The sequence below is a fragment of the Myxocyprinus asiaticus genome, chromosome 3 (genome assembly GCF_019703515.2).
Source record: "Myxocyprinus asiaticus isolate MX2 ecotype Aquarium Trade chromosome 3, UBuf_Myxa_2, whole genome shotgun sequence".
In the NCBI taxonomy this organism is placed as follows: Eukaryota; Metazoa; Chordata; class Actinopteri; order Cypriniformes; family Catostomidae; genus Myxocyprinus; species Myxocyprinus asiaticus.
Genome location: NC_059346.1, coordinates 45,472,271 through 45,488,098, shown reverse-complemented (window position 1 = coordinate 45,488,098; position 15,828 = coordinate 45,472,271). Strand labels below are relative to the sequence as shown.

The 15,828-nt window shown below is 39.2% G+C and overlaps 1 protein-coding gene across 1 annotated transcript; it reads left to right on the top strand.

Annotated features, from left to right (window-relative positions):
• Positions 1 to 220: 220 nt before the first annotated feature.
• LOC127427031 (protein myomaker-like) lies at positions 221 to 7,501 on the top strand. The gene is made up of 5 exons (XM_051674327.1): positions 221 to 355; positions 2,625 to 2,739; positions 3,067 to 3,215; positions 3,417 to 3,533; positions 7,244 to 7,501. The coding sequence occupies exons 1-5, from the start codon at positions 221 to 223 to the stop codon at positions 7,388 to 7,390; spliced, it is 663 nt and encodes a 220-aa protein (XP_051530287.1). The 3' UTR covers positions 7,391 to 7,501.
• The last annotated feature ends 8,327 nt before the right edge of the window (positions 7,502 to 15,828 follow it).

Sequence of the window (15,828 nt, the reverse complement as noted above, 5' to 3'; positions counted from 1 at the left end):
ATAACCATGCAAACACAGACCCTACTGGGCCATTTAAACTTTAAAGATCCTCCAAAGAGCCAGCTGCTTGTGTGAGCTAAGGAGAGCGAGATTGTGTGAGAGTCACTGTTTACTCTCTCTGTCACTTCTCAGAAAGATTTGCCCATAAGAATCATGCAGACCATCTCTTAAGTGCTTCTTAAAGTTTGCAGAAATTCAGAGGCCTGTTGTATCAGTCGCAATGGGAGCATTTATCGCCAAGATGTTGCTGCCCACCATCAGCAGTCTGGTGTTTCTGCCTGCAGCCAGTGTGGCCGCCAAGAGAGGCCTCCATATGGAGGCCATGGTCTATTTCTTCACAATGTTCTTCACAGCGGTAAGAGAATGTGTGCATTTTAAAGACGCCTATAGAAATACATCCATTTTAATGATACACAGCTCAAATGGAATTCACTCTCTTTATAGCTTGTGCCATCTGTTTAAATGTAATTTGTAATATAGTTCTTGTGTTCAGCATTTTAGAATGCATCTATTCAATGAGTTACAAAGTAAACAATTAAGTAAAGTTCACAAACCTCAAGCTGATTCTTTGGTAACACTTTACAATAAAGTTCCATTCGTTAACATTAGTTAATGCATTAGGTGTAATGAATAAACAATGAACAATATATTTTTACAGTTTTACATAATTTATTCATCTTTGTTAATGTTAGTTAATAAAAATAAAATTGTTCATTGTTAGTTCATGTTAGTTCATAGTGCATTATCTAATGTTAGCAAATGCAACTTTTGATTTTAAAACGTATAACTATATGTTCAAATTAACATTAACTAAGATTAATAAATGCTGTAAAATCTTATTCATTGTTCATTGTCATGCAAACTCATTTTAACAAATGGAACATTATTTTAAAATGCTACTGATTCATTTAACTTGAATCTGAACTACAATTGATGGTGTAATGTCTATGACCTAAAAGTAAGTCTTCTTAATACATTTTCCAGTCAAGAACATACAAAGTTTTATCTAATCGGTTATAGTGACTTTTAAATTTAAATTGGGGTCCAAAAGTATAAGACCACTAGAGAAAATGCTTTTATTTTGCTGTTTATTATTATTATTATTTTTAAACAAAATAATAATGACAAATAATATTATCATATATATATATATATATATATATATATATATATATATATATATATATATATATATATATATGATAGATAGATAGATAGATAGATAGATAGATAGATAGATAGATAGATAGATAGATAGATAGATATAATATATAACTTTACACATATAAAGTTATTAAGCGATTTTATCAACCTATCAAACCAACTAACAAATCAAGTTTGTGCAAAACTTTTTTTTTTTTTTTTTTTTTTTTGTAACCCAAAAAAACTGTGGGTTACAGTGAGGCACTTACAATGGAAGTGAATGGGGGCCAATCTGTAAACATTAAAATACTCAAAAGTATAGCCACAAGACAAACAATATGCAAGTTAATATGATTTTAGTGTGATAAAATCAACTAACCTTTTCTGTGTAAAGTTATTTACATTTTATCATATATATTTGATGCACCAAACACTATATTGACATTTAAAAAAGGGAAATTGTAAAACTTCTTTTGCTGAGTCTCAGGAACTTAGTAAGATGACATAATAACTTATAATGTAAAATAATGAGATTTTATAATGACAGAGCTGGCTGTATATATGAAAATACTCAGAAATATTAGTTCACACTTTAAATATATCTTATAAAATGTATATGTCAGAATTTTCAAAGCTCTGTGATTGTAATTATTTTTTTTTTTTTGTGGTGGTGGTGGGCATGTAATGGAATGTAATGGTGAATGAGCAATATACCTCAAAAACCTGTTGTATCACATTTGATACATGGATTTCGAAGGGGGGGTTTCAATAAAATAATATTTTAAAAAATTCAGTATCAGTAACAATATAATCATTACTGTCACTTTTACTTTATTAAAATAAGCTGTCATTTATCACAACATAAGAGTCACTTTTCACGCAAGTCCGCCGCCTTTTTAAATAGATCAATATAAACACTGAAACCACTTTTTCACAAATAACTACTAGATGGTGCCATAAACATGTGAAACTTACATACCATAGGTTGTTTGGCTCGTCAGTTTGAACAAAGAGTGAAACAGGAGCCGTCAAACTTGTGTATCATATTTGATACAAACGGCTGTATAGGGTTAAAGGTACAAAGCCATCACTGGAGTGGTACCCTTGTTTTAGATACATACTTGTAACCTTAAGGAGACAAAAAGGTAAAAAATTTTGTTCCCAGAGGAAAAAAACATATAGTATAAATGTACCTTTAAAGGTACACAATAGGTCCTTTGGGTGCAATGTACCCACATTTTAATTAGAGGTACAAAAAAGGTCCCCTAGAGGTTATCACCCCAGTGAAGACCCTTGTACCTTAAACAGTACCTTTTTTCTGAGTATCTTGTGTGTGAAGCAAGGAAATCTGACCTAATGTACAAATGTCATAGATTTGCTTGCATTTAATTAGCGACCTAGAATTTTTCTTCTTTAAAATTCTAAAACTTGCCATGTGAAAAATGAACATCACTACAAGTATTCCCTCCACCTGTGTTCAGATTTACCATGCGTGTGATGGACCAGGCTTGTCCATACTCTGTTTCATGAAGTATGAGATTCTGGAGTACTTCAGTGTATACGGCACAGCTATCTCTATGTGGGTCACACTACTAGGTAAGAAAACAGTCAGCTACTGTATAACCTAAATCTAATTACTGTGTATATATAATATAATCAAATAGTTCATTTCTACCCTTATATTCACATTGATCAGAACTTTTAGCTAATGTTCTGCAATAGTTGATAGTCATTACAATGGTAAAGCCATTTATAGTGTAATACTCCATGGTGTACTACTACATGGGTCAAACAGTCAGAAAAGCGATTTAAAATATTACTTTACTTAGGCAGTGTTAACAATATGACAAGTGTTTATGTCTCGCATTCCACTGTGTCATGCAATGAATACTGTAAATGATCAATTTTCTAACACTCATCCAGCGCTGGGAGATTTTGATGAACCAAAGCGCTCATCACTCACCATGTTTGGGGTACTAACTGCGGCTGTGAGGATCTACCAGGACCGCTGGGGCTACGGCATCTACTCTGGCCCCATTGGAACAGCTGTCTTTATGATAACAGTCAAATGGGTGAGTCTGAGAAGCATCAAGTGCAGCTCATCTGCTCTTACAGTGAATATATTACATGTTGTAGGTCTGCAAAAAGTCCCAAATAAGTTTGATGAGGAACTGTATTTTGCTCCTTTTTATTGCCAACATGGACACTTCATTGTGCACTGTGCCATAAATGCATTCACAAGGTTTTACAATATTATTTTTTCTTTGATTCAGTTACAAAAAATGAAGGAAAAGAAAGGACTTTATCCAGATAAAAGTGTTTACACTCAACAAGTGGGGCCAGGATGCTGTTTTGGTGCTCTTGCTTTGATGCTTCGCTTCTATTTTGAGGTAAAAAAAAAAAAAGAAAATATATATATATATATATATATATATATATATATATATATATATATATATATATATACACACACACACACACACACACACACACACACTACTGGGCAAAAGTTTTGAAACACTTATTTTTTATTTTATATATATATATGTGACTAAACAAAATCCAAAATAAATCAAAACTGTGTTATTGTCACGGATCCTTCTGACCCACCTACCAATTTCACTCAACCCTCTCACTCTCCTGAGTACTGATCACCCACACCTGCCTCCAATCATTGCATCAATCAACCCCTCTATATAAACCTCACTCCCCTTCCATTCTGTGTCTGGTCTCAACTTCGTGTACAGACTCACTTACCTGTATCTCAAGCGTTAAACACCTTCATGATTCCTCTCCTCTCCAGCGACTCTTCTACTCCAAACGTTTCCTCCCTGGTGAGCCAGTGCCCCATGGCAAAGTCTACCCACTTTCCATTCCTGAGCAGAAGGCCATGGAGGATTATATCAAGGAGGCTCTCAGCCAAGGTTATATCTGAGGCTTAATGAATGAGGTGTTCCGTGAGTATCTCCAACGATTCGTCCTTGTCTACATTGATGACATACTGGTGTACTCTCGGAACATGACCGACCATCGTCATTATGTAGCGCTCGTGTTGGAAAAGCTGAGGGAATACCACCTGTACCTCAAGGCTGAGAAGTGTTCTTTCCACCAGACATCCCTCCAGTTCCTTGGCTACATCATCAGCCTGGAAGGCATTTGGATGGACGAGGGGAAGGTGACAGCAGTGCAATCCTGGCCCACTCCAACCATCATCAAGGAGCTCCAGCGATTCCTAGGATTTGCCAACTTCTACCGCCGCTTCATCATGAACTACAGTACCCTCACATCCCTGCTGACCTCTCTTCTCCGATCCAAACCCAAATCTCTCTCCTGGACCTCCGAAGCTTCACACGCCTTCCAACTTCTGAAGGATGCCTTCACCTCCACTCCAATCCTTGTACACCCTGATCCGAATGAACCATTTATTGTTGAGGTAGATGCCTCCATCAGCAGCGTAGGAGCAGTCTTGTCTCAGCAGCAGGGGAAACCACCGCTACTTCATCCATGTGCCTTCTTCTCCAGGAAACTCTCCCTGATGGAGCAGAACTATGACATCGGGAACCGAGAGCTATTGGCAATTCAACTGGCCTTGGAGGAGTGGCGGCATTGGCTGAAGGGAGCACAACATCCATTCCTGGTGCTCATAGACCACAAGAACCTCAAGTACCTCAGAGAGGCTCGTCGTTTAAACCCCCGCCAGGCGAGATGTGCCCTCTTCTTCACTCGCTTTAAACTTACCATGTCCTATCGTCCAGGTGACAAGAACTCCAAGGCAGATGCACTTTCCAGCCTTTATGCTCCAGAGGAAGGCTCCGAGGAACCGCATACCATTTTACCCCCACATGTCATAGTACGTCCCATTCAATGGTCCCTGGACGATAGCATCCGTGAAGCCTCTGCCACTGAACCAGCTCCGTCGGGATGCCCTACCAACAAGACCTATGTACCCTCCTCTCTATGTCTCACACTCATCGACTCTGTACACTCCTCCTTGGGCACTGGCCACCCTGGGACCAATAGGACCCTCTCGCTTATCCAGGACCGATTCTGGTGGCCCCACATGGTTCGAGATGTCAGAAGGTTCAACCAAGGATGCCCAGAATGTGCTAAATCCAGAACACCATGACAACTACCGGCTGGCAAACTCCTTCCATTGCCCGTTCCTCGCCGACCCTGGTCAAATCTAGGGGTTGACTATATCACTGACCTTCCTCGCTCTGAGGGTTATACCTGTGTGCTGGTAGCTATAGACCGTTTCTCCAAAGCCTGCAAACTGATCCCCCTCAAGGGTCTGCCCACCACTCTGGAGACCGCAGAGTACCTCTTCAACTACGTGTTTCGGAACTATGGGATCCCTGAAGACATAGTTTCTGACTGTGGTCCCCAATTCATCTCCAGAGTCTGGAGAGCCTTCTCTCTCTTTGGAGTGTCCATCAGCCTCTCATCTGGTTACCAGCCACAGAGTAATGGGCAGACAGAGAGGAAGATTCAGGAGGTAAGCCGTTTCCTTAGAACCTTCTGTCATCGCCGCCAGAACCGCTGGAGTCGCTTCCTTTCCTGGGCCGAGTACGCACAGAACTCCCTTCGTCAACCCTCCACCAACCTCACACCCTTCCAGTGCATACTCGGTTACCAACCGCCTCTCTTCCCCTGGTCCGGCGAACCATCTGACGTCCCAGCAGTCGACCATTGGTTCAGAGAAAGCGAGAGGGTCTGGGACTTAGCTCACCACCACCTGCAATGGGTGGTGCGCCGCCAGAGATTCCACGCCGATGCCCGAAGATCTTCTCCTCCCACCTACCAACCTGGGCAGAAGGTGTGGCTCTCCACAAGGGACATCAGGCTGCATCTCCCCTGCAAAAAGCTACGTCCCCGTAACATTGGTCCCTTCACAATCACTAGACAGATTAACCCAGTCACTTACCAGCTCCAACTCCCTCCCCAATATCGCATACATCCCACCTTCCACGTCTCACTGTTAAAACGTCTCAAATACTTCATAGATTGGGAAGGTTATGGTCAGGAAGAGAGATCTTGGATTCCTCGAGACGATATCCTGGACACGACCCTACTCTTCAACTTCCACGACGCACATCCTGATCGTCCAGCTCCGCGTGGACGGGGTCGGCCACGGCGTCAGGAAGCACGTCCCTCTGGAGCGGTCCGTTGGGGGGGTAATGTCACGGAGCCTTCTGACCCACCTAACAATTTCACTCAACCCTCTCACACTCCTGAGTACTGATCACCCACACCTGCCTCCAATCATTGCATCAATCAACACCTCTATATATAAACCTCACTCCCCTTCCATTCTGTGTCTGGTCTCAACTTCATGTACAGACTCACTTACCTGTACAGACTCACTTACCTGTATCTCCAGAGTTAAACACCTTCACGATTCCTCTCCAGCGACTCTTCTACTCCAAACGTTTCCTCTCCAGTGTCCAGCTCCTCAACGCAAGCTTCGTTATTGCACACCCTCTACCTCAAGGAAAGTCACTATCTCTATCAGCATTAGTCTTCATCATGTAAACTATCACCACTGCAGCCCAGTACTGTCACGTCATCACATACCTGCTGTCTTTGTTTGTGTGTCAATAAATACCTGCTTTGGTTCAAACATCACCCTCGAGTCTGAGTATACGTTACAGTTATATTTTAGCATCTTCAAAGTAGTCACCCTTTGCCTAGAATTTGCAGACCTGTACTCTTGACATTTTCTTGAGGTATCACCCTGGGATGCTTTTTAAACAGTATTGGAGGAGTTCCCATCTATGTTGGGCACTTACTGGCTGCTTTTCTTATTATTTGTCATCAATTTCAAAACCTTTTTTTTTTTATTACATTTTAGTTTTATAATTAAATTAATATGGTGGCACAATTATATTTTTGTCTACAAAACTAATTTCAAACATTTAAGCATATGCCTTCAGATCAAAAGATTTTTAAGATCATGAGAAATATTTTAGTCAAGTGTTTCAAAATTTTGACCGGTAGTGTGTATATATACTGTATATATGTGCAGCTTCACTGAGAGAATACATTGCATAGTTTATTATATAAAAGCGTGTTTGGGTAAATGACTCATTTACTCCTGTAGGAATGGGACTACGCTTATGTCCACAGTTTCTACCATGTGTCACTGGCTGTGTCCTTTATTCTGCTGCTGCCCAAGAAGAACCGCTATGTCGGGACAGGCCGCAATGCAGCCAAACTCAACTGCTACACCCTCTGCTGCTGTGTATGATGCATCTTTTTATCTGAATGAAGCTGTAGAGGTGATCCTCACCCCAAGGGTCTATATAAGATGATAAACAGTCTCATAATGAGCATTTCATTTACTCACCCTCATGTTATACCAAACCCAACTGACTTCCTTTTTTTTTTTTTTGAAGAATGTGCAGTTTCCTATTTTCGATTCAATTACAGTGAATGGGGACTGGACAAAAAGGACATAAAAGCATCATACAAGTATCATAAATGATAACCATATGACTTGTGTACTATATTCCAAGTCTTTTGAAGCCATTCAATAGCATTCTGTGAGGAAGAGGCCAAAATATTGACACCTGTCTTGGCGCATTCAAAAAAAGAAGTAGCGATGCCCGATTCCTCAACAAATTGTTCTTGTGAGTCAGATCTTTTGAATGAACTGGTTGATCTGATTCATTGTTTGAATGATTCATTCACAAATCAAACTGGGGTGCGTTTTCAGTACAGCTACATAAATCACTGCTTAACCACCATAGTACAATGCATCGTTGGAGAAATTAACTAGCAAGTGATGACTGTTTCCCGAAACCATGTAAATATGTTGCACATTCATTGTTCGAACCATGTTGATTCAATAATATAGAGCTGTCATTAATGACATTATGCACGGGGTAGAGTAATAACTTCTGAGGATATCAAATTATAATACCTCATTTACACATACTTCATAAAACTGTTTAATGCACAAAAGCTGCACAAGTCACAAAAGCTGCATGTAATGCGACTGATGACTGTGCTGCAATGTGGTATGTCTCTCTCTACATCAGATGTCGGGGTTCCCCTGACACACTTGAGCACATTTGCACATGGCACTCTTCAAAACCATATAAGAACTTCACTATGCATTAACATGGACACATAAGCTGTGTCAGAATACCGCTTTCTGCTAAACCAAATTGTTTAAATATGTTGGTCTAGATGGAACTTGTGACCATAGTTGGCTAACGATGCTTTTGGGAAACGCACCCCTGATTCATTTTTCAACGTACTAATTCAATGAACTGGTCGCAGCAGTTCTTGAGTTAACAGCTTGCTCAGTGAATTACTTTTCGGTCTGTTCCTCACCCAAAGCTATCATATGAACTGGAATATGTTGTACAAGTCATTCGGACCACTGTTATGATACCTTTATAGTGCTTTTGCGTTCTTTTTGGAGCTTGAAAATTCCAGTCACACATTCATTGCAATTGCATGGAAAAGAGCGACCAATACATTCTTCAAAATTTCTCCTTTTGTGTTCCAAGGAAGAAACAAAGTAATACGAGTTTAGAACGACATGAGGGTGGATAAATGAATACAGACAACTATTCCTTTACTTTGCCAAACATTCAGTCCACCATGTCAATCGCACTTCCTTTGGATTGGCAGACATCACAACCTCAGATGAAGGAGAAAGCACGGACAATCTGGACCACTCACCAAAAACCCTGGATACCGAAATGTGGTCCTGGCCTACCATTTCACAAGTCCCAGCCACACACCATGTAATGCAAGAAACTGTGTCTGCTAAGAGCACCCTGAAAGTGAGGACAGTTATATGACCTCCCAGCAGGCCAAGTATGCTTTGGACAACTTACTCGTAGGGATAGAATAATGTCCTGACCTGTCACAAAATGACTGAAAAGGTGTCTGTAATAATACATAAGTGTGTTTAAAGAATCATGGTAAGAAAAGGATTGTGAAGACTTCACGACCAGGAGAAAGTCCTCATGACCAGGAGAGGTAAATTGCAAGAAAAAAGACTCCTCAAATCCAGCTGGAAAGTTTATGAGTCACAAAAACAGCAGACACATTATCTATCCAAAATTAACAAACTTGTCTTTCAAAGGTTCCTCAGTAGGGACCACTTGTCTATATTCATTTAAGAGATTGTAAAAAGGCCATTAAGTTTTTTATATTCAACTCTTTATGCCAGACAGGTAAGATATCATCTTGGGTACTACTAAACTCTAAACTAAAGGACTATTGGAGTGGATAGAGGGAGTTCAAATGAGTTACCTGCAAGATTTACGGATGATTCCGTTTTAGAACTGAAACAATCAATTTTTTGTAACACGTTTTTTGTAAATATGTTTATTTATTTTAAAGGAAATACCAGATTTTAATTTTGAATTATTTTTTATTTTTAATTTTTAATTTTTTACATTTTCAAGCACATATAAGCCTGAAATATTTTTAAATAAAATTGTTTTTCATGATTTGTTTTTGCATTTTTTTTAAATAAGCCCTGCTTGTATACATTTACGGAAAATGAACTGCCATATTACAAATAGTAAAAGAATCAAAAATCCTGTGGCTTTCTTAAAATTTCATTGAGTTTCAAACTTCAGTCCATTTAATTAGAACTCCTAGCACTCTCCAAAAATTACAAACGCACGTAGCATGTTTTAGACAAAACAGTCTCCCATCAAACGTGAATGATATTTTGGTCTGCAAAGACTTCTTTGACTGAAGGCCAGACCACCAGCTCCTGTGCCCAGAGAAAGGTGTTTTTGTCTGGGGGGAAGGCTGGCAACTCTTGCTTCTCCTGGCTGTCTGTCCTAATCTGCCAAAAAGAATAACCTTACACTTTTATTACACCAGTGTGAAGCAATTCTGGACTTCTTTATGACCACTGTCTGTTTAACACCACTTTGTTCGTGGTCTCGGCCCCCCACACACACTGTCTGAGGAAACTCCACCAAGCCCCACCACCGCAAAGTTCATTTGAAAGCAAACGTATATAGACTGCTGGCTGGCAGCATAATTTGACTCTTCTCCATAGTCTCCCAGAGCCCTCTTCCACTTTTCTGAGTTAAAAACTCTGGTGCATTTTTGGGCTGCTGCCTGCAATTTTTCACACTCAAACTGAAAAGCTAACCTTTCACACATACTGTGGATTAATTGCTCAAAATTGGTCTAATTTTTCAGAAAACCCCCAAATAATAATAATTTAAAAAAAGACTCAGATTATTCAGAAATTATATTGTCTGTGTTTACAATCTTACTTTTTTTTTTTTTTTTTTTTTGTCCTAACTTTGTAAACAAATGACAATTTTGTAATTCTGGTTCTGTTCACTCTCCCTCACTTTGAAAAGTCTCATTTCATTCCACTAGATGGCAGCAAGTACATGCCTTGCTTCTGTCACTGAGGATGATCTTATGCTTGAGGGTACCAGTGTTTCCTGCCAGCAGAAGATAAGGTCTTTTCTGGGTATGGTGGTGTTTTACCAGCAGTTTATTGAGGACTGCTCGACTATTGCCCAACCATTGTTCAATCTTACTACTGGAAGAAAGGCTCCATGTGGAAAATGGAAGCGAGTTATTGGAGAGAGTTGTCTGCTTCGGATTGGACTGAGGAGTGTAATCGAGCTTTTGTACAACTGAAGCAAGCCTTACTTGAAAAGTCGTGTTGGCCCACCCAAATTTAGATGGGCAATTCTTGCTTTCAGTGGATGCTTCAAGTAATGGACTCAGGGCAATTTTGTCCCAGGTTCTGGCTGGTGGAACAATGGCTAGACTTATTGCTTTTGCAAACAAGTCACTTACCTATGCTCAGTCACGATACCCTGCGCACAGATTGGAGTTTTTCACCATGAAATGGGCTATCTGTGACAAATTCCATCATTGGCTCAGGGGTCAGAAATGTACAGTTGGACAGACAACAACCCGTTAATGTATATTCTGTCCAAAGCAAAACTGGATGCTTGTGAACACAGATGGGTTGCTAAACTAGCACCTTACCAGTTCGACATTAAGTACATCAAAGGTAAAAAAAAAAAACGTAGAAGCTGATGCCCTGAGCCGAGAGCACTTTGTCCACCCTAGCGTGCTCCATCATCTGACGAGAGTTCCTTATGATAAAAAAGTCAAAGGTGCCTTGTTACTGCCTCACCTTCCACAAACAATAATGCCATCTGAATCACCTGATGTTGATGTGATGCCCCATGAAGATCTAATAAAGAGACAACAGGAAGACAATGTTTTGAGCAGGGTGATTTGCTTTGTCGAGAGAGGACGAAGACCAAATAGGAGGGAACGATTGAACGAGCCAACAGCTGTCCAAAAACTTATAAAACATTGAGGAAAACTAGTGATGAAGGATGGTGTGTTGTACAGGGTTTCAAAGAATAGTTTCACCAAGAGAAAAACCTACCTGTATGTTGTGCCAGACACAGTGAAAACCATGGTGTTGAAAGGCGTTCATGATCAAGCAGAACATCAAGGTCAGCAGTGGACTCTGTATCTTGCTCAGCAGATGTTTTACTGGCAAGGTTTAGAGAAAGATGTGAGGGAGTATGTGAGGTGTTGTTGTCGGTGTGTATTAAGCAAGACACCAGAGCCTGAGCTCCTTTAGAGAACATCATTACCAGTGAGCCACTCGAACTAGTGTGCATAGACTTTTGGTTGGTGGAGGACTCAGCCAACAGGTCTGTGGATGTTCTTGTTGTAACCGATCACTTCACAAAAATGGCTAATGCCTTCTTGTGTCCAAATCAGTCTGCCAAAGCAGTGGCGCATCAACTGTGGTATAACTACTTTTGTGTTTATGGCTTCCCAGGTAGTATTCATTCAGATAGAGGAGTTAACTTTGAGAGTGCCCTGATCACTGAGCTGTTGAATGTCGCTGGGGTTCAAAAATTGAGAACAACTCCCTATCATCCAATGGGTAACGGAGCCTGTGAGAGGATGAACAGGACGCTTGGAAATATGATACGTGCTCTGCCGGCAAAGACCAAACATAAATGGCCACAAGTGCTCAAGTCTCTAACTTTTGCTTACAATTGCACCATCCACGAAACAACAGGGTATGCCCCATTCCTGCTGATGTTTGGTAGGATTCTGCAGCTGCCCATTGACCTGGTATTTGAAACTATTCTAGACAATCCTAATGTTGTGAACTATGACAATTACATCCAGGCTCTTTGCAGAGATATGAAAGAAGCCATGCGTGCTGCACAAGCATCAGCAACCAAACAGCTGAAAAGAAATGCTGAATTGTTTAACCGAAAAGTCAAAGGTGCCCCAGTTGAGACTGGTGACAGGGTCTTGCTTGCAAACAAGGGAGTTCGAGGAAAACATAAATTGGCTGACTTGTGGGAGAATACAATCTACACAGTTGTTGGGGTGAATACAGACAGCCATACTTACAGAATTCAGCAAAGCTTCACTGGTGCTGAAAAGACTGTGCATCATAATTTGATAATGCCAGTCAACTTTCTCCCTTTTCCTGACATTGACCCTGAAGATGGTATAAATGAACCTCATCTGAGTGATTCTGAACTGAGTGATGCCTGTGAGGCTGGTGTTGATCTGTCTGTTGATACTTCCAGTTACAGAACAAGAGTGCGGGTACCACAGCTGCCTTCTGAAGGAACAGATGACAGGTGCATGTGTGATGTAGACAAACCCAAGAATGCTTCTGTATCGGAACAGACTGTTGATGTAGACCAGTCTTTGAGTCTTAGGCACAATCTGGTTAATGACTCTGACCATTCACAGTTGGAACCTAAGGATTCCTTAGTGGTTGAGACTAATGTTGAGTCAGCACATGTGCCAAATACAGAACAAACTGACATGTCTGATCCTGTTCATATGAGTACTTCAAAACCTGGCAGTATATCTATTGAAAGATCTGAGACAATACTAAAGAATGTCTCCAGCACTTCACTTGAAAATTCATTGAGTCGTGTGAGATCTAGAGCTGGCAGGTTATTTAAACCAGAAACAAGGTTAATAGAGATTATGAATAAGAACAAGGTGCCATGTTAAGAATAAGAAATAAAGAATGAAAGAAAAAAAAATAAGAGAACAGAATTGGTTGGTTAACTAAAGCAAACTGTGGAATGGATTTGAGAACAGCCCATTGTATTGTAAATGAGGTTAAAGGTATTGTTCTGGTAAATTGATACTGTTTGAAACGTCAATGTCTGTGTTCTGTATGTGTGTAATAACTGATTGTAATGTGAGACCTGGAGAGTTGAAGTCTACATTGGGAATTGATACTTACAGCCTCACTACCATCAAGAATACCTCTGATACCTCAAACAGCTATCATTTTGATCAATTTAAGTGATGTAGCAATGGACCCTTTCCACATTTTCATGTTTGTAATGCAAAAGTAAACCATAGCGGGGCAAACTTTTATTGAGGTACATGGGAGACCAAAGCAAATTATTTTTGCATTACAATTTGCTCCAAAAACAAAAGAACAATCTACTATTACATTTTCACGACTTTACAAAAGGGGGAAAAACAAAGGAAGATGAAATACATCAGTCAGAAGAGAGAAAGATGACAAGTTTGCTATCAGTTCCTTAACAGTTGTATTTGAAACCCTGTCATAGTAGTGTTGAATATTCTTTTAATTAATGAAACAGTAATATAAAACAAAGAAAAATGTTATAGACTTACATTAAATAATAAAAATACATTGAAAATATAGAGTCTTCTGGAGTTACACTGCTCAATTAATGTGGAAATCCGTCAACACAGTCTGTCAAAAGGGTCCATTAGGATTGAAATATAGCGATCTTAATTCTCTATAGATTGAATAAGATCAAGACAACTCGTGATGTTAACAGAGTTTCACAGTATCATAAGTATTTCCCTGAATACCATATGTCTTCTAAAGAAAATGAATGACCTCACAGGTGCTCTCTTCACAGTCTGCATAGTCAACTCTAGACTGGACGGTCAATTACAGAAATTAAAGTCTGATTCATGTATGTTTACTTTTCGGACAAGGACAATAAAAGTAAAACAAAATAAAATAAAATATGTCTGATTTTTCCACTGTCATCAAGCCAAATATTCTAGGGCTGTCTGTCTCCTCTAGGGGCTGAAAACATGTGTTTTACTATTAGCAAGGGAGTGTAAAGGCCTGTGATTAAAGTCTGGGTTTAGCTGCCAGTGGTGTTTTTAAGCTGTTCTCTTTCTCAGCTGCTTCCCCAGCTGGTTAGGACCTCTGAGCAGCAACAGCTGCTACGAACAAAACAACTCCTGCAATATGCAAGAAATTGACTCAAACAAATATAATACCAAAATAATTAATGTCCCACATAACTTCAAACAGCGCTCTTTACATTTGTGTCCCACCCTACCCGTCATAATGCACATGACATTAACAGAACAATACTGCAACATTCTCTACATTTATGTTATTTAAAAGTGCAGTGTGAAATTCCTGCACAAGTAGTGTCACCAGACGTAATTGCAAAAATAAAGACTCTTTTAAAACCCCCATCTGTGATTGGTAAGCCAAATTGATAGTACCAAACTATGGATTTGGAAAGCCATGGATTGAGCCAGTTTTGTTGGGCTGGTCGGGATGCTCAAACAAACAGAGCCACATTGTTTACACTTTTCGAGTAAATCAACCAACAAATGGCTTATAGTTAATAGTAGTCTCTGCATATTAAGTTAAGAAATGAAAAAAAAATGTGATCAAAAGCAAGTGTTTCCGCTGAGCTATGACAAAATTAATGACTAATTAATATTTTGTATGTATTCATTCTTTTTCTATTTAATAAAACATATATATACATATATACAATCTTGCTATTTTGAGTAAATATTATGATAGCCATACTATGTTTTTTAAGCTGTCAGGCTGTTGGACTAATAGTGTTATGAGTGAAACAGATTAGCCAGTCACCAGAATTGCTGAGAGTGACAGGGGCCAGACGGGGCCAGTCATAGTGCAGGGTCTGCCTCTGGTGCAGGGCTTTTTTACAGCCTGATTCAACTGACACCATAAACAGAAGAGATTAATGTCACAAGTTAAAAGATTTAGCCTTTCTGAGAAAGCACACGTTTAACTGTAATGATATAATAAAGAAAGAAATATAATGGGAGCAACTAATTTGTTATTTATTGCATACTTTTTTCATAGAAACAATAAAAATTTTTTACTTTTTTATTTTATTTTCTGAAATAAAAAATCAAACAAATCTCCCTAACCTTTTAGTCTACATTACCATTCAAAAGTTGTTTATGTTTTTGAAAGATTGAATTGGTTGGGTCCAGTTTTCTTCACTCACACACAGAATATCCTTCATCACTCAAAATAACAATAGACTGAGTTTCTAGATAAAGGTGTGTCTTTTGGGCATTTTTGAAACCAAAATTCGACTTTTGTGCTTAATACCTCAGTAACCCAAAGATATTTTTTGTAATTTCCACACTTCATTAAGTAGCACAACTGTTTTCAAGTATGCTAAGATAATAAGAAACATTTCTCTAACACCAAATTAGCACATCAGAATGATTTCTTAAGGATGGGGTAACAGTGTTTTCTTAGCAGAAAGGAGAAATGTCTTCTAAAAAATCGCCTGTGCCTTCGCAGGTAAAGACAGTTATTTCAAACAGTAATAATTTTAACATTAAATAACATTATTCACTGTGTTGCAGAACAATTAAATGCTGCTTCAG